The 17,489-nt window shown below is 47.2% G+C and overlaps 7 protein-coding genes across 7 annotated transcripts; 2 read left to right on the top strand and 5 right to left on the bottom strand.

The window, feature by feature from the left end:
- Window positions 1-470: 470 nt before the first annotated feature.
- On the bottom strand, window positions 471-3,387 carry EDB93DRAFT_1204736 (kinase-like domain-containing protein). The gene is made up of 9 exons (XM_041450972.1): window positions 3,175-3,387; window positions 3,046-3,116; window positions 2,688-2,998; window positions 2,546-2,637; window positions 2,343-2,497; window positions 2,202-2,280; window positions 2,044-2,126; window positions 1,534-1,994; window positions 471-1,480 (listed from the first exon to the last, which is right to left on the bottom strand). Exons 1-9 carry the CDS (start codon window positions 3,268-3,270, stop codon window positions 588-590), a joined length of 2,241 nt encoding a protein of 746 aa, XP_041308386.1. The 5' UTR covers window positions 3,271-3,387; the 3' UTR covers window positions 471-587.
- A 737-nt stretch (window positions 3,388-4,124) lies between these two features.
- Window positions 4,125-5,517, bottom strand: EDB93DRAFT_1249642 (uncharacterized protein; the record flags this gene model as incomplete). Its single annotated transcript, XM_041452894.1, has 3 exons — window positions 4,125-5,008; window positions 5,064-5,231; window positions 5,280-5,517. 3 exons carry the CDS (start codon window positions 5,515-5,517, stop codon window positions 4,125-4,127), a joined length of 1,290 nt encoding a protein of 429 aa, XP_041308387.1.
- A 384-nt stretch (window positions 5,518-5,901) lies between these two features.
- On the bottom strand, window positions 5,902-7,540 carry EDB93DRAFT_326127 (uncharacterized protein). The gene is made up of 3 exons (XM_041456099.1): window positions 7,242-7,540; window positions 6,940-7,193; window positions 5,902-6,885 (listed from the first exon to the last, which is right to left on the bottom strand). The coding sequence occupies exons 1-3, from the start codon at window positions 7,364-7,366 to the stop codon at window positions 6,008-6,010; spliced, it is 1,257 nt and encodes a 418-aa protein (XP_041308388.1). The 5' UTR covers window positions 7,367-7,540; the 3' UTR covers window positions 5,902-6,007.
- On the bottom strand, window positions 7,541-9,394 carry EDB93DRAFT_326123 (uncharacterized protein). Its single transcript, XM_041456098.1, has 4 exons — window positions 9,097-9,394; window positions 8,707-9,042; window positions 8,445-8,651; window positions 7,541-8,398 (listed from the first exon to the last, which is right to left on the bottom strand). Exons 1-4 carry the CDS (start codon window positions 9,304-9,306, stop codon window positions 7,715-7,717), a joined length of 1,437 nt encoding a protein of 478 aa, XP_041308389.1. The 5' UTR covers window positions 9,307-9,394; the 3' UTR covers window positions 7,541-7,714.
- Window positions 9,395-9,542: 148 nt separating this feature from the next.
- Window positions 9,543-10,945, top strand: EDB93DRAFT_1249645 (C2H2 type zinc finger-containing protein; the record flags this gene model as incomplete). The annotated part of the gene is made up of 6 exons (XM_041452895.1): window positions 9,543-9,566; window positions 9,615-9,666; window positions 9,719-9,836; window positions 9,891-10,367; window positions 10,416-10,752; window positions 10,805-10,945. The coding sequence occupies 6 exons, from the start codon at window positions 9,543-9,545 to the stop codon at window positions 10,943-10,945; spliced, it is 1,149 nt and encodes a 382-aa protein (XP_041308390.1).
- Window positions 10,946-11,696: 751 nt separating this feature from the next.
- On the bottom strand, window positions 11,697-14,552 carry EDB93DRAFT_1225273 (armadillo-type protein; the record flags this gene model as incomplete). The annotated part of the gene is made up of 12 exons (XM_041451206.1): window positions 14,364-14,552; window positions 14,206-14,312; window positions 13,919-14,154; window positions 13,599-13,868; window positions 13,462-13,552; window positions 13,332-13,407; window positions 13,133-13,281; window positions 12,929-13,083; window positions 12,564-12,878; window positions 12,345-12,511; window positions 12,121-12,292; window positions 11,697-12,065 (listed from the first exon to the last, which is right to left on the bottom strand). The coding sequence occupies exons 1-12, from the start codon at window positions 14,471-14,473 to the stop codon at window positions 11,697-11,699; spliced, it is 2,217 nt and encodes a 738-aa protein (XP_041308391.1). The 5' UTR covers window positions 14,474-14,552.
- Window positions 14,553-14,718: 166 nt separating this feature from the next.
- Window positions 14,719-17,479, top strand: EDB93DRAFT_1103355 (outer membrane protein Iml2/Tetratricopeptide repeat protein 39; the record flags this gene model as incomplete). The annotated part of the gene is made up of 16 exons (XM_041447299.1): window positions 14,719-14,892; window positions 14,943-15,115; window positions 15,165-15,194; window positions 15,229-15,243; window positions 15,307-15,327; window positions 15,381-15,631; window positions 15,682-15,730; window positions 15,777-15,878; window positions 15,929-16,027; window positions 16,077-16,122; window positions 16,169-16,273; window positions 16,337-16,428; window positions 16,485-16,516; window positions 16,569-16,835; window positions 16,887-16,898; window positions 16,953-17,479. 16 exons carry the CDS (start codon window positions 14,719-14,721, stop codon window positions 17,477-17,479), a joined length of 1,995 nt encoding a protein of 664 aa, XP_041308392.1.
- Between the last annotated feature and the right edge of the window lie 10 nt (window positions 17,480-17,489).

The raw sequence follows: 17,489 nt of genomic DNA on the forward strand, positions 1-17,489 counted from the left end.
ATAAGAACTTGCACGGATCCGAAACATGCATGAACAATGATGGGAAATACCGGTGCGAAATGAATTGCGTCGTGAGAAATGCCCGTGCAAAATGAGAGCTGCTGCCACTTGAGCCGTAGAGATATACGAAATGAACGCATCGCACGCAGCTCTTCCCAAATCATGTTGCCTGCTGTTGCACCCTGTTGCCCTACAGCCTACAGGGTGCTACATTTCCTGATCCGGGGAAATGCCAGCATGATTCGTTCATTTCGCACCGGTATTTGCCACTAGCATATATGTTTTTTCCGTGTCAGAACATGCAGCTGGTTACGCAAATTTAATGCTAGCTGTTGTAAATTCTCCATTCATTCCTCGCACTCGTTAAATTTTGCGACTGCAGATTTTGCAATACCCAGCTGTAAAGCAACAACATGGGCGAGTTTATAATATCTGCAGCATTCACTGCGACTCAGGCGCACCCATCATACTAAGAGCTATTGTTGTGATACATCTCACTACGACGCAAGTCACACCAATCGTTAACATATCGTCAATATTGATGCAGTAAAACAAAATGATTCTACACGTAGAGTATATATGACATGTCATGACCGTGACAATGCCTTCCGTGCCTCCTCACTCGCCTTCCGAGCACCTGCAAGCGCCGGTCGAGTGCTTGCTGCGGCATTAGGTCGCTTCCCCTGCTTGGCATTGTTCGCAGCTGCTACAACGCGCAAGAGGTTGCCGGTGCTTGGATGTTTCGTTGTCCGAAAATTTCCAGGAGCTATCGCTCGTTCACGTTCAATCCGTTTGAGGAAAGGACTCGGTAGATTTTCTTCGTCAGAAAGGTCATATTCCGGGGGTACAGAGGGCGTTGTTTTTGTGGTCTTACAAGCATCTGTAGACTCTGTGCGTGAGGTTGTCGACTTCGAGGGTCGTGATGATGATGCGAATCCTGTAGGGTCGGAGGCAGATGTCGGTAGAGTTGCAGTTCTTCGGAGAGGTGCGCGTCGAACAGATCCTCGGATGGACGGCTTGCGTAGACGTGTGGGGGGAATAACATTCGGGTCTTTTGATGACGAGGCTGAGGCAGTCATCTCGGGACTTGTTCGTTCTCGTTTCGATGGGGAAGGCTGCAAGTCGGCGTCACCCTCCCCGTCGTCCGCATCGGAGGTCTCAGCCCCCTCATCAAAATCAAATATCTTGGCAAATTCGATATTCACTTTTGGTGATTTGACAAAAAGATTGACGAGCTGAGCTGGAGTAGGTGTTGCCAACGGTTCGCCAGTGTCTGTCAAGATGACACCTTTCATCGCTGAAAAGGGCACCACAGGTTTGACAGGACGGTTGATCGGCGTTTCGAGCGTCATGGTCGTGTTCATGAAGGAAACGTCCTGCGACCGCCGCTGGGCAGACCGCAGGCGGCAGTCTTGAGTCATCTGCGCGAGAGGTGCAAGCAGGTTTTTCACTTCTTCTAGGGGCGTCTTGTTTTTGTGCTCTAAAGTTGACGCAATCAGTAACTGGAAAGTGTGAAAAAAACATAGTCTGAACCTTTAGCTTCGCTTGTAGCCCTCTCTTCTACTGTTTTCAACTTCGCTTCTAGATCTTGTCTTGCTTCGTCCAGCTTCCCCTGCTCTGCCTCAAGCTCTTCTTCCCTCCCTCGAACCCAATTCACCTTGTCCTCTAATTCCTTCATCATCCCTGCCCTTATCTCCTGCTCTCTTGTTGTCCACCATGCAAATAGCTCCTGATCACGCTGGCGCACATGTTGTTCAAGCTCTTCCTCGCGCAGTGCCATCACTTCCTCCATACGTTTTCGCACATCACGCAGCCGTTGTTCTGAGAGGGCCTCCGCCTGTCCCAGGAGCTCGCGGAGTCGGACGATTTCGTGATCTTTTTCAGATACAACGGATGCTAGCCGTGCTTCCCGTTCTGCAAGGGCTGCCTCGCGGGCAGCAACTTCCCGCTCTTTCGTAACAACCGCTATTTTGTGTGATTTCACTGTAGTGAGCCTGTAAAAGCCATTCAGAGTGATCCGCAAGTCCTACAACCAAAACTAACATCTTTTCAGTCTCTGAAACCTTGAAAACGAGCTCTAAGCGCTCGTGTTGGAGAAGCTGAGCTGCCGAAGGCCTCATCGCGGGCTGCAAAGGGATGTTGAATAAGTAATACAATAGACAAGGATTGTAGTGTGCATCCCCGTATGATATGATACTTACGTTAAGGTTCAACATTGCTTTAATGACACTTGACAGCGCTTGGCTGTACCCTTTTGGCAAGGGAGGTATTCTGCCGTTCCTGCATAGGCAAAAGTTCAATGTTTTCTGCCGCGCGAGAAGGAAGCAATCTACACAACTGACCGTATAAATATACTCAACTCAGCATGAGTCTTGGCTTCATGGAATGGCGGCTTCAGGGCACAAAGCTCGTATATGAGACAACCCAGAGACCAAATATCAGACTTGGAATCGTAGGCCCGTTCTTGCATCAGCTCAGGAGACATATAATATGGTGTCTGGTCTCCTGGATTAAGTCATGAAAGAGTCCCAGTCAAATAGCTTACCCCGACGTATGTGTTGGCAAAGTTTGCTTGGGACAACGCTTTTGACAAGCCAAAGTCACCAAGCTTCACGGTATTTGATTGGTCCAGAAAGACTGCGGATGAAAGATTAGTTTGAAGTAAGGAATGATCTTAAATGACGTACCATTATCTGGCTTGAGGTCTCGATGTAAAATCTGCGGCCGCTTGGCATCACCTTCAGACGTGCCACAACCTGTTCGTCCAGGGCTACCAGGGTGATGGCAATAATGAAGCGCAAGTAAAATTTGCATGAAGTAGTTCCAAATCGTGTCCTCCGGCACGGGTCGGTTGTGCTTTTGCGCCTGCTTTATGATGGTAGATAAATCCCCTCCGCCACAATACTCCATAAGGATGTACAGGATGCCTGCATCTCGGTCGACATGACGGTCGTGATATCGTACAATATGTTCGTGGTGCAGATCTTTCAGGATGTTACTGAGTAGCGATGAGTTAGAGCGGCGGAAATAAACTCGAACACTGACACTTCAGCAACAATTTGTTTCCTATCACGGTCGCTCATTCTCTCGAAGTTGAGCTCCTTTCTCGCAAGAATCTGCCATAAAAAATGTCAATTCTGAACTAGCATTGTATGGATAGCCCTGTAGATTTACCTGGCCATCCGACTTCCTTCTGACTTTACGAATAATTCCGAATGAACCATTGCCGATAATATCCAGAGGCTCATACAGTTCTAGAAAGCTGCTCATAATGTCGCACGAAGTGTGCGGTAAGGGGTAGTGGTATGATGAAACAAGAACTTTACAAAATCCAGTCAAAATATAAATTTGCCAAAAGGCGCGAGTGCCACAACCTCTTCAAGTTTGAACATGTCACGCGTATGAGTTATATTCGTCATGTGACCGTGATTTCTGTCGTGTTTGGCATGCGCATGACCAATTGACGTCTTGATCATTGACTATCGACTCGTTTGTGACATAAATCGAATCGGATTGATGGTCATGACCGGTCTACACTCTATTGACGACATCCGCAATTCACATTCGATGTACATTGTACATGCACCAAACGTGCACGATGGAGCTATGGAGGCTGGCGCTCACTGGCAGGGAAAAGCTTCGTAGTACTACGTTGTAAGTCATATATTTCTCAACAAGTTCAATCATGCAGCGCAGGGCAATTTTGAGGCTGGCCCATGCTCAGGCTCAAATTTCTGTTCGTCGCAAGCTTGTTTCACAGTCATCCATCCCTCACTATTTGCTGACATTTCATTATTCATATCAAAACTGCATCATGCAATCGACTAAGATATCCTTGTTGTAATGAAATGGGGCGCTCCTGTGTATCTTGGCTTTGCGGAAGGTAAGCCATGCATTCGGCAATTCGTCGTGTGTACTAAATTTTCATCCGCAGCCACCATCTGTCGTCTTTATGCAACAACGGTGCACTCCTGCTTTATGTTCTAATGGAATTTTTGCTTGACGCCTTTGCCATCTTGTTGCGGCATAGTCGAAGAATCAATAACGCCGAATGCAAAGTACTGCACTTTTTCATTCAACATGGAGGCTACACCCTCGATCTGTACTCCCATTTCCGTTGCGTGCTATAATGTCTTCCGTGACCGTCTTTCCGCTATGATGCACACGTCTCCGTAGAAGCTTCCCATCGTCACCTCTCGACCACCCGCAACATAATGCGAGTGGAAACCCCATGCTGAAGGCCTTGTGCTAACCAACATGATGTCTGTTGGAACTTTGCCTTCCACTACATATTCGTCTGACTTGGCCCTTCTTCTATCCGATTTACCACGCGCCCCTACGAAACAAACAACTTCAGGACTCCCCAATGTTTTCACCAAGTGGTGGACCTCGTCGTGACCGGAAAGATCAACTATATGATCCGCCAAGAAACTGAATTCCGTCCATCCAACATTTCGATACAGAATACGGACTGACCAGGGGATGGAAAGCGAGCTTAAGACGCATGCGATCATTGCATCTGTGCCCTTCAGGTGACTGTCGACATCGGCCACAGACCTAGACCTAGACATGTACTGATTGTGAAGGCCGAATGCCAGGTATCCGCCTTCAGGCAAAACATCTGGGTCCAAAAGCAGTTTGATGATACCTGTTGTCAGCGAGTTTACGTCGTAAACACCCTTTCTCTCGAGGGTGGCGAGCGAAATGTCGTCATCGGTTGGAAAGTGTAGGCGATATGTAAGTATCACACGATGACCTGACGTGATTTTTCTGACCGCAACCTGTACGTCGTCGTAGAACGCAAGAAATGCCACAGATGTCTGCGTCATCCTTGCGAACAGTTTTGCAAAATCAATTGTCCATTCGTGATGTCCCTGGCGAAGGAGTAACGCTCCGCCTTCAATATCTGTTGGGAATACAACTAAAACGGTTGCAAAACCTTTAGGGATTGCCTTGTTTGTGTATGGATTGGTGGACTCCATACGACGGACGACTGCAGATGAAAAGCCTTTAATAGTGAATTATGAGGCATTTCAGTTTCTTTAAAATTCATTGCCACGAACCAAACACATCGCAGAACTCGTCGAGACTGAGGAAAAACATTCGTGATTCATCATGACTCTTAACGAGCTGATACTCATGGAGACAAACATCTAGCAAATTAGGTTGTCCGGTTGAGCCCTCTTTTGTCGCGGCGAGGACTGGGGGAGATGTTTCATGACACTCTGCATCTGGTACGCTTCTTTCAGTATTTATTACAATGGGATATAATAACTAACCATAAATCTTGAGGTGCTGGACAAGAAGTTGTAACGGTCGCTTGCTATTACCACCCTCGAGTAATTCACTTCTGATGGCCTCAGTGAGATGGCGATGTTCTGCATCGAATGTAGTGGCGATCTCGATTGCATTGAGCTGTGCTGGAGTTATTTGGAAGTTATTTTCTGTCGGAGACCGAGCACGACAATAGTACGCCAAGTGGCGGAGCTCTTCGGATGTTGCAGACAGTAAGTTCATTTTTCTGTTGGCAACAAATGACTTCAACTTTTCATCTTATGTAGTATGTGGATATGCGAGTCATACCCTGCATGATCATCAACACCTATACTGTAAAATAAGGTGCATTTATCTGGTGTGACAGGAAGTGTTCCGCAGCAATATGGTGGTCTGGGCTTCATGGAAGCTCGAACGTTGTCCAACTTCCCCATGGTGATTTCTCTATTCAAAGGCAAAGACCCGAAATATTTAAGATATTATAACACGAAGAGAAGACACGGTGAGTCAACAGCTCAAACGTAAATTTCTTGCAATAAGAAGCGCGCTACATGACTTTGACTCATTCTTCCATCAAACCTTCGTCAACGTAAGGCTCCAAAGGGGTCACGCACTTCAAGCTTCAGAGTCATTTAGTGAGTCAGTGATTGGTCGAAGGTACGTTTTAACTTGACAGTGACGAGAAAGCTGCTTTCCGAGCACGCTTTTTCAAGGTTCAAAACTCGTACTATTACTACAGGACCTTCGCAGGGACGTCCGCAACTAGGCAAATATCACCATACAAGTTTCCCATCACCACCTCGTTCCCGTACGCAAGGTATTGAGAATGCACGTTTGTGACGGAAGGCATCTCTGTCATTTGGATGATGTCAACAACATCTTCCGAATATTTGGAGTAATCGCCAGCCCGCTTCTTGTCGTCGTTCCCGAATTCATCAACAAACCGAACGAATTCAGCTCCTGGACCCATTTTCTCACCTGCGCCCCAGTGACTCCAAACGAGGCCTTTCTGGGATAGATCCGATATGAATTTATGGAGCACGAACGTCTGTTCCGAATGAGACACCCTGTCTCGATATAGAACGCGAAGAGACCACGGTAGAAGAAGCCTATTCAGGACGCGCGTCATAATCGCATCCGAGCCCTTCAAGCATGGCCCAAGAGTGTCCACTCTCATCTCTGACGATACCGGATACTGATGGCGAAGTCCGAAACTGAGATAACCACCGTTAGGCAACACCTTGGGATCATTCACGAATTCGGCAAGGGCAGTCTCCAAGGACGGTTCAAAAGGGCCAGGTGCTAAGATCGTAGCAGCTGATGGACTGTCCCCGCCAGACGCAACGTAGAGTTTGTAACTCAATGTCAGACGGTGACCAGATGTAATTGGACCAATCTCACATTCGACCTCATTGAAGTACGCTGCATAACCAATGAGAGGGATCTGTGCTTCTGACAGCATTGTTGCAAAGTCAACACGCAACTCTCTTTCGTTGTTACGTAGAGTGCATATCCCTCCGGTATGCGGAGTCGGGAATATAATATCAAGGAAGCCGAATGTCTTGTCGCTGGTTGTGGCACTCTTGTGTGGTCCAACAAAACTGCCCGCACCTAAGCGTAATAAACATTAGTTAGAAGAAGTACGATATGCAAATACTCGCTAACCATAGATATTCAATTTATATAATTCGAGGCCAATGTCCCGCCCTATGGCCATGCCCTCCAGTAACGACTGGCTCACGGCATCAAGCAATCCAGTGTTTGCCAAGTTAAATTGAGTAGCAAATTCAGTGGCGTTTAACCTGCCGGCCCTGAGTTTATTAGGAACCTCTCCATGGTCATGACTATACGCTGCAAGCTGACAAGCTTCATGGAGAGTCTCAAGCTGGTCCTGCGTAGGGAACAGCAGATTTATTTTTCTAAATAGGTTTCAGTTTGTAGCCACCGGCGAACAATGTATGGCATACCGTGCACTGCTCGTCGCTGTACTATAAAAGAGCGTAGATTGCTCAACAGCAATTTCGCAAGTTCCACTGCAATAGGAAGAACGGACATCTAGTGTTGCGCGGATGCGAGCCAGACCGTCAGGCATAGTATGAATTGCAATGGATAGGTAACTCGGAGTCCCTATTAAATATATTATCTTACCGTATCAGAATCGAATCCAGGTCCGTATGGAGAAGATATCATTATCAACGGAGGGAGCTGTAGATCGGAGCACCTGAAATAAAATGATACTACATCAAGATCACGTACTTGTAAGTTCCCTGAGTCACATATCTATAGTGCCATCATATGAGTCAGTCCCTATCCTCTCAACACGTTTTCTTAAAGTTTGCTTGTCTAATACATAATTGCCTTTGCGCAATATCAGCATGTGAAGATGCGGAGTTTGAGATCGAGATCTGGCGGACGGGCTGCTTTCTGATCGTGAAATGAGTCAATTCCTGTAATCTAGACGGCCAACGAAGCGATCCAGAACGTCTAATATACGCTTGCGTCGGCCCCTCGTGTCAAAGACAGTAGCATGATCCGAATTAGGATCAAAGAGCACTTCTAGCGTGTCCGTAGCCCAGTATTCCGAAGGGGTTGGTTCATCTGTCAAGTATTTTCTGACTTGCTCCGAGTTTACGATTTGATCTTTTCCGCTCAACCATACAGCGGCGGGTCTTCCCACTAGTTCTTCTTTCCACAGTACGTTTTCAGACCAAAAGAAGTGCCGCGACAAGGTCCGCGAGATATCTGGATCCCTAGACGTGAAATACCAAAGCTGTAACTCGTTAGCAAAACGAGGTTGTCGGTAGACGAAATTAAAGGCGACATCGGGAAGATGAAGAAGAAATGGTATCGGATCAACGAAAAGTATCGCTGCGATGCGAGGGGATAAATGGGAGTGGAGCATCTGCGTAGTGACGACTGTCCCATAAGAGTGCGACAAGACAACAACACGATCGAGTCCGAGATCATCCAGAATTTGCGATATAGCGGTGCAGGTTGCTGAGCTTGAGAGTGGAGGGGAGGTGATACGCATGCTGATGGAAAGGAATTCAATTGCCAAAATTCCAATATCTGGATGCAGAGCAATGAACTCCTTGAAGAAAGGCGTGTATGGGTATAAGCCAATCTGCAAAAATATTAGATTCATTTACATGAATCGCTCGAGAGCTCACTCCAATGCCGTGTATAAAAAGGACGGGTAGTTTCGTGCTTGATCGGTGATGACGATACCAGTATGGTAACTTGACTACTGGTGATCTTCGCGAGATGAGACAACATGGGCGCATCGGAAATGATGCCATGCAGTCGCCGTCATCATAATGGTGGAATCCCTGGCGCCAAAGCCTGAACGATGAAAAAAGATCCACCAAACCCACGACCTGAATAATGAATGTCGTTGAAGCTTATCATGTTCGGATGGCTACTGGTACTTACCAAATACCAGATGAATGGCCGGTGCAACATCGACACATTGTCAATCGTGGGTCGCATGCATCGAGCCCCATTGTTATATCCAGGGGCCAACTTTCTATCAATGATAACTTCCACCATCGAGAGATATTCCTCTATTTCTTCTTCCCATTCCACTCGACAAGTGTCTCTCGTTGCAGAGAACAAAGCCCAGAGGAGCCAGTCCACGACGTTTTCTCTCTTAAGCTCTGCTGAAAAAAACCATCCGGAAAGATAATCTGAGGTTGCTAGATAGCTCGAACATCGCTGAAAAAGCATCCGTCGATATTCGCGAGTGTGAATGGTGGGGTGCACTGCAGGCTAGAGGAACTGCTTAAGACGTCATGCTTGCCAGTGATACAGACAAATCCATACCTTCTGTAACATCCACCGTCTAGGCAGGTAAATCAACGTATAAAAAGATATCTCCAATAAAGCATATCCTCCCAGTGACGTTCGCCATCCGAAACCTGGTTGAGCAACGACAAGATATGCAACGTACAGAAAGCTAATTGGCGCCACCAGTCGAAGAAGCCCTATGCTGATGAGTATAAAGACATATTCAGGCAGACTTTTACCAATCATTTGCGAAAATCTTCGAGATTTAGAAAGGACAGTTTGAAGTTATCGAGTTACACTCTCATGTAGAATCCTTTGGTGATTGTCTCACACATGTACAGCGTTTTAGAAACTCGGGCGGGTCTAGGGGAGACCATTTAATATATTTCCATTAAGTATTATTTTCTCACGGTTACACTCATCAGCGGGTGTCGCCGAAAAGTTTCCCTTGCTTTCCACCATCATCCAACGGCGTCGACGAAATGGCAAAGAAAAAGAATAAGCAGGTAGGTATGCAACTTCTTCCTATACACGCTGATTAAAGATTCTTTTAGATCATCCGCCCATGGTGCTGGTACTGTGAAAGGGAGTTTGAAGATGAGAAAGGTATTTTTCTAACACGTCTGGAAGATGGAATCTCATATACACGGTCATTTAGTCCTCATGCAACACCAAAAGGCCAAGCATTTCAAATGCAATATGTGTCCCCGCCGGTTGAACACTGCTGGTGGCCTGGCCGTGCATATCCAACAAGTACATAAACTGGAACCAGAGAAGTGCCTCAAAGTCAATTCATATCTAGTTCGTTTTGTTGACTTCGTTTTGTTCAGTCTTCCTCGGATTGAGAACGCTATGCCAGGACGTGACGGGTATGAAGTGGAGATTTTTGGAATGGAGGGCATTCCTGCACCTGATGTTGCAGACTATAAGCGCCGCAAGGAAATCGAACTTGGCTTAGCTGCGGGTTCTATATCTCAGCCTCAGCCTAAGAGACCTAAGATCGAAAAGAGGCCTTTATCGGAAGACGAACTCAAGGCTCAGTTAGAAGCCCACAAGGCCTTGATGGGCGGTAGCAGCGATAATCCTCCTGCTCTCCCTGCAGCTGACAATAGTGCAAGCGCGGTGTACGGCGCTCCTCCACAAGCATATGTTGCTCCTCCTACTCCAGCCCCCGGACTCCCACAGCCAGGGATGCCTCCTGGCATGGTACCAGGTGCGCCTCCTCCATTTTTTCCAGGAGGGCCACCTCCTGCCGGCGCTTTACCACCATTTCCGCCATTCCCTGGCATGCCTGGTTTCCTTCCAGGGTAAATCATTTTTTTCTGCAGTAGATCGTGTGTTGATCTGTCGTATAGACATCCCCCTCCTGGCTTTCCAATGCCTCCTCCTGGTCTCATGCCCCCACCGGGTATGCTTCCCCCAGGTGCGCCACCTTTTCCTCCCGGAAGTGCTCGGCCGCCATTCCCTCCGCCACCTTCTTTTGTTCCCGCTGGTTCAGCGTCACCGTTCCCACCAGTTACACCGGGAATTGGACCTGGTGCTCCTCTGCTGCCATCAGCTGCGGCTATGGGGCCACCCGCTGCAACCGCAGCACCACCTCCTTTGACCTTGCCAAATCCGGCTCTTGAACAGAAATATGCTCCTTTCAAGAAACCGACAGAACTCAAATATGCAGACCCGAACTTTTCCCCTGTGAGTTGATGTAACTTTTCCCCCGATCCTACAACTAATGAGTGTATCTTAGGAAGAGAAACGGGCTTACACTAAAAAGTACTATATTGCTCGAGACTCAACGAATATGCCGCCATTTGGTATTGACTCTTTGGCGCTTTTGGCTGAAGAGACGAGAGGGAAGAAAAGGGCACGAGCAGAGGACTTCCTCTAGTGGTCAGGACTATACTTTGCGTTATGCTTGATCCAATGACATCGAGACAGACCGTATGAATCTCGACAGAGGGTTGTCACAGCGCAGGCAGCCCAAAGAAGAGGGTTATTTGGTGGAGACTCACCAGTCCGTCCCATCCATCTACTTCTTTCTGCTCATATATTTTTGGCACTCATCACCTCCTTATACTCATGTCACTGCACAGCGCGATGTTTGCTGCGATTTCTTCCGTCAAGCCATGCGGTGCGGACTTCTTCTTTTCCTTGAGTTTCTATATCGCCAGAACGTATTTTACTGTGTATTACGGTCGGTCTTTTCTTTTCTGTTATAATAGTCTTGTTGTGCAAACGGTATGTCTATCGAAGGTTGGTCTTCAGCGTGAATGGTATTCCCTATAAACATAATCACTTGACCCCACAAGGTGTCACTGACGCTAGCACGAACCATACCATGAGGCATAAAACTTTGACAGTCTGATTCAAGCTGAGACATTGTTCTCGTGTATGCTGTTGGTTACTGCGCTATACACTGCGGCTATGCACCTGCTGATTGGGCGAATCATAGGTCGCGCAAAGACTGGCTTGACGCTTCAAGTTTGTCCGCACATCTACATAACGTAAGAATCGTACGTTCTCAAGCAGTTGGATCTTATATTGCTCACCCACACCATGTAATTCCGAACGAGCAGAAGAAGCAGGCATCTGGAGTATATAGTATACCAAAAGCTCCCTCGTTGTCAATTACACATGCACTATAGTAGATCTCCAATAGTACTATGCTCCAAAAGATCCAAGACCGACCGTGCCAATTTCGCAGCCTCCTTATCGTCATCCACGTGTATCCGATGGTGGCGTCCCCCAGGGCTCATGCTTATGCTGACACCCGCAGTCCAATCACACATGTGCCGCAGCGTCGAGGTGATCCCTGCTTCGGTGAGCTCGTGTTTCCGACGAATGTTGGACTGGACGAGGGAGAAGATGCAGGAGATCAGGGGACAACGTGTGTCGGACTTGGCATCGGTCATGCAGTCGTGCATAGCATGGATAATGTGAGTGTGCGCGAAGATGAAATCCTGTTGTTCTCGCGAGCCGTTTGCGATGTTCGCCAAAAAGCATGCTGTCTGTTTATCCACTGTGTCAGTGAAGATTGCCAAGCAGAATCAAGTTGACGATTACATGATGGGTCACATCCTCGCTGGAGGATTCTAGACCAGAAGTAATACAATTGGCGAGAGTCTCCTTATCAATAGATTCAAATACGTAGTCGACTCCTTCTTCGTCTTCTGTAAGGTTGCGCAGAATACCCATGGCTTGTTCTTGGATTTCGATATTGGAATCGTTGCACAGCCTGTGGCACAAATGTTCAGATGGTTGTCAGTAGTACAGAAGTTGAAACGGACACGAGGAGCCGGGGCCAGCATAAATGTGTCATTACCGTCTGTCTTATGCTGGGATCGCTTTTTCGAAGGGTATTCTTCATTGCCCACAAAGCACCAACCCTCATATTTATGTCATCAGAAGCGAGTAGTTGCATCAATCGCGCAAGGAGCCCTTGGTCCAATAGTTTCTGAGGATTAAATCACTCGGACACAGGTCTTTGGAAGAAATTTCGGACGCACCGGCCTCAGCGGTGAGAAATCGTTCACCAAGTTGCAAACAGTATTCAAAGCTGCATATGTTACTCTTGGATCTTCGTCTTCCTTCTTAAATATCGCAAAAACTTCCATTCCGATTTTGCTGTCCACGATATTCGTGCGGATGATGGAAACTGCGCGACTAAGTGCGCGCAGGCACGTGCATGCTGCGTGGCGGATACCGATGTTCTTGTGCGACAATGAGACTTGTATTGTTGGGATGATGTGGAGATCATCTGCAACTTCCCGGCGAATGTTATTGTCAAAGAGCGAGATCGCTGCGATCACGGTTAACGTCGCCTGTAATATATAAATAGGTGAGCACATCCTGGTGAGAGGATGGTACTTACTTCTCTGAGGGCAAGAGTGCTCTCAGGTTCGTCTTCTTCCCATTCCGACGTCCTTTCGAGTGGAGTGATGTGCTTCGCCAATAAAACTACCTTTTCCAATGTTCCGCGTTCATAGACCTCTCGGCACAAATCTCTATCGTCTTTCACTAAATGATCTAATGCAAAATCAGATCACTGCTTGAAGTAAGAATGATGTTCTCCTACAGAGAGTGTAGCATGTTTTAATCTTGTTCTGTGGGGTTTCAGACGACGAAGAGAACACGCGGTTAACAACATGAATAACGTTCAGAGAAGCAGAATAATCTATTGATCCTGGATGGTGACTTGCATTGGCTCGAAGAATGTGAGCAGCGCTGAAGGTGGTCAACATTGAATCAAGGGCCTGATCAAACTAAGCACATACCACAGAGATGCAGTGAGCTGTACATCAGTCGATCTACTTTTCGTCAAATTTAAAACTATGTTCAAGGGGGTGTCGACTCATGCCGGAACATCACATTTGGTCCTGATCAAATGCTGATAATCGCGCTTACCTGTATCAGGCCAGGCCCTTGTGAGCGTGGTTGCAACTACAGTATTTTCCGTTGCTAAGGATGATATTGCGCCAAGCGCAGCTTCTTGTAACTGTGAGGTATCAGATTCACTTGCGTCTGATAAATGATGGAACGACCTTTGTGTCCTTCTTTTGAAGGAAATTGACCAGAAGCCGGACCACCCATCCACCTTGTTTGGCTGGTGAACTGGAATTTACCATTTCCATTTTTTCCCAACCGCGTCTGGCCTTAATCTCTTTGGAGCGCTCAGCAGGAGGTAGCCATTCTACGACGGCGTTCCGATGAGCTTCTGAACGGACAGTTGTACTGATAAGCTGAGCAATAGCGATGTTTGTTTGTGACGAAGGATCGGCCAGGAGCGGGAGAAATATATTGAGGCAATCAAACTTGAGTCCTGTTAACAAGACTACGCATTGACTGAAGGAATTAGAGTCACCTCGAAAAGATAACTCAGTGCGACCTTGGCTTCACTCCGCAAATCGGGGTTCCATGTTCGAAGACCAAGTTGAGATGGACCAACGACTTCAGCAATGGCGGTGGACAACACTCGTAAACCACGCGCTAATGCGGATTTTAGTTGCACAGGATCGTGGGGTTTCATATTTGACAGCGCAAAGAGGAACGCATGAAGAGCATTCGCGCGGATCAAGCTAGTTAAAGCGACCTCTGAACCTAGAATGAACAGTTGGTCCGTGAACAAGAAACTATCATATGGGCACATACCATAGGAAATAGATGCGATCACATGGGCGGATTCGATACGAATATCGTGATGAGACCCTTGGGTATCAGCACAAGACGTTGGAGAGTGCTTGACGCAGTTGACAAGCCTAGCCCAATGACCATAAGCTATGCATGATGCATAGGGTGGTGTCACGTACAAATGAATGAGCGCTGAATCCTGAGCAAGGGCTAGTTTGGCGGCAGGGTTGCCGATGACTGAGTTTTTCAATGTCTTGAGGGTGGTGGTGGTGATAGTTCGCACTGTCATCCGTTTAGACTGCGTCGATGCAGTATGAGCGGCTGGTGGTTGATATTGAATCAAAACCTACTGTTTAACTCAAGTTGTTAATGCTGTTGAGTACTGTCAGTGCGGCCACTGGTGAGTAATGGTCTTCCACACGAACCCGGCTTCCGACTGTCAGATGCCCTCGCCGGACCTGCCGCCGATGCAGTGCCGCACTTCATTGACATAGCTGTCACGTCCTTGGGTTCAAACCACATCATTCATTTTTCATGACGTCTACCCCGTCAGCCGAGGATTTATTACGCGCGGCGTCGCAAGGATTTGATCACCTCTTTGCAAATGATATCGACGCAGCCCAGAAGGTGTTTGAACATGAGGACTCTCCTTTTCACTTATTAGGACTTGGCGTCGTCGCATTTCTGCAGGCAGCCCTTGGTATGGAGGTTGGTTGATCACTTGGTATACCATTTCTAGATACGACTGATTTTTACAGACGGGTCTAATGGACGAAGCTACTCGTTGCCTTACGGCTTCGGAAGCAGGCGCCAAGAAACAAGCACGGGCGGCAAAGTCATTACCTTCAATACATCGATTCGACGCTGGAATGGAGTGGGAGGTCATGCATGCCGATGCCGTTGTTCTGCTTGGCTTAACTCATGCACTGGGGTATGTTTGACCCTATCGACGTATGCTCGCTTCTTATGTTCGGTTATAGCGAGTCATACCGGGGCTACTTGCAATGTTTGTGAGTCTTGTTTCATATCTGTGTTTGCTTGCAGTCAATATTTTCACAGGTATGAACTTAACAGGCGAGTGTTGGAATCGAGATGTGCCATGTATGACTGATGTCAGGATAGTGCCCATTCTAAATTCAATAAGTGCGTTATCATAAGCCATTCATGCACTATACATGTTCATGGACCATCACCAGACTCTTCAAGACTGTTTACCCGAATGGTCTCCAGTCCTACGCAACTCCGGCGACAACTCCTCTACCATCGCGTAGAGGCTCTGATGGAAGTTTGCGTTCTTCAGTGATACAATCTAAGCCAACTACTACGCCTAAGTCAGGCTTCTTCAGCAGGTGGTTCACTCCATCGACTTCAATTGCTGCCCCAGGGACGATCACAAATCCGCCAAGCGGGCCCGTCGAGGAACTCGTATTGTCCGGAACTGCGTTCGGTACCTTTTTTCACACCTTTGTGTTATTATATTGAATCCAAGGCTATTAGGATATGGGTTGTTTAACCTGGTGCTTTCTCTCTTACCTGCAAAGATTAGGTGTGTTGCTAAGCGTGCGAGCAACATCCCCTTGACTGCGCTTCAGAAATGTGGTCGGTTTTCTTGGCTTCAATCACGATCGCAAACTAGCTCTACAGGCTCTTGCAGTTTCTGCCGCAAGGAATGATATTCATTCCGTGTTTGCTGGGTACGTCCCCTCCGTAGTCATTAATGCCCATTGTATTGATCAAATTTAAGGTTGGTTCTAATGACCTACCACGGAGTCGTTCTTCTCCTTTCTGGATATCAGGCAGATGAGGCGCACATTATCAAACAGTACAAGGCCATAGTTCAAAGGTCAGTATTTCTCTCCCTCAGTTCATTCAATTAAGGCGTCCCAAATCAGAGTAGATGGCCGATACCCTGATGGTTCCTTGTGGATCCTGAATAAGGTTTGTTTTACTCAACGTAAATACTCTCGTTCTCATTCCCTGTTAGGCAAAGATACAGCGCATGACATATGATACCGAAGGCGCGATTGAGACCTTGAGAGATGGTTTGAAGCCTGAGAGGAAAAAGTCTTTCCCCCAGGCTGACACATTAGTATGCATGATGATTGTGACTGTGATCGTCCAGTTTCTGACCCACGTTTTTCCCTGTCTTCAGCTCACATTTGAGTTGGCCTGGACACTTCTTTCGCATCGTCGTTACGAAGAAACGGCAAAGCAGTTCCTTGGCATTACTAAACTCAATAGCTGGTTTCTATTTTTGTCTTCTTCGCGTAGCTTCGAAAACTAACCTATTAATTAACCAGGAGTCACGCAACATACTACTTCATTGCAGCTGGTGCGCCAATATCACATCATTCTAAGCATACTGTTTACCACTGCCTTACTAGGCTGCTACTTCTCATTGAAAAATTACAATAGAGCCCAGAAGCTTTTGGACAAAATTCCCGACCAGCTCGACAAACGGAAGCTGTCAGGTAGAGATATGCCTACAGAAATTTTCATCAAGAAAAAGCGTTCGTTGTCCTCTGAAACCAATCCTTTGACATTTAATGAACCTCACATTGGAATAGTGGCTTTCTACAAGAGAAAGCAGGCTCGTCTTGGGGGAGATGAGAATCGATTTGTAGAGGCTATCAAAATCAGTCCCGCAGAAGGTTCGTTTCATGGCATATTTCTTGTATGTTTTCTTACTATTTTTGCAACAGAGATTGCTATCTGTGCGTATTCAAATCAATAACTTCAGCAACAAACATTGACTTGATCTTGCATAGTCTGGAATACCCACGCACGTATAGAGAACTCCATTGCCATAGCGCATATCCAGGAGTGGTCTTCCCTGACCCCAACTATCACTGATATCGAGAGCAAGTATCTAGCGACACATGTTCCAAAGACCGAAAAAGACGACCTCGATACTGTTGACGAGCTTGCAATACGCTCGCTCCTTCTCGGCATCGTCCACCGTACTCTCGCCGAGTATGTGGCTGCGCGCGCATTCCTCCTCGATGCGCTACAAAGAGCCCCTGATGTCGAGATCAGTTCATGGGTTGGGGGCGTTTCCGCCTTCGAGCTCGCCGTGCTCGATTTGAAGGAAGCAGAATCGAAGGCTGCAGACATGAAGCCAGAGGAAGCCATGACGATGTGGGAAGGCGTGCTCGCGAGCGCTAGCGAGAAACTAGACCAAGCATATACAATGTCCACAAAGCAGACGGACCTATCATCGAGGCTTGATAGCCGAATTGTCATGCTCAGGAATGAGATTTGTGACAAGCGTGGATTGCTTGGGCTTCCTGCATGAGACAGGACAG

Source organism: Suillus bovinus (assembly GCF_016758785.1).
Source record: "Suillus bovinus strain UH-Sbo-P2 chromosome Unknown EDB93scaffold_22, whole genome shotgun sequence".
Taxonomy (NCBI): Eukaryota; Fungi; Basidiomycota; class Agaricomycetes; order Boletales; family Suillaceae; genus Suillus; species Suillus bovinus.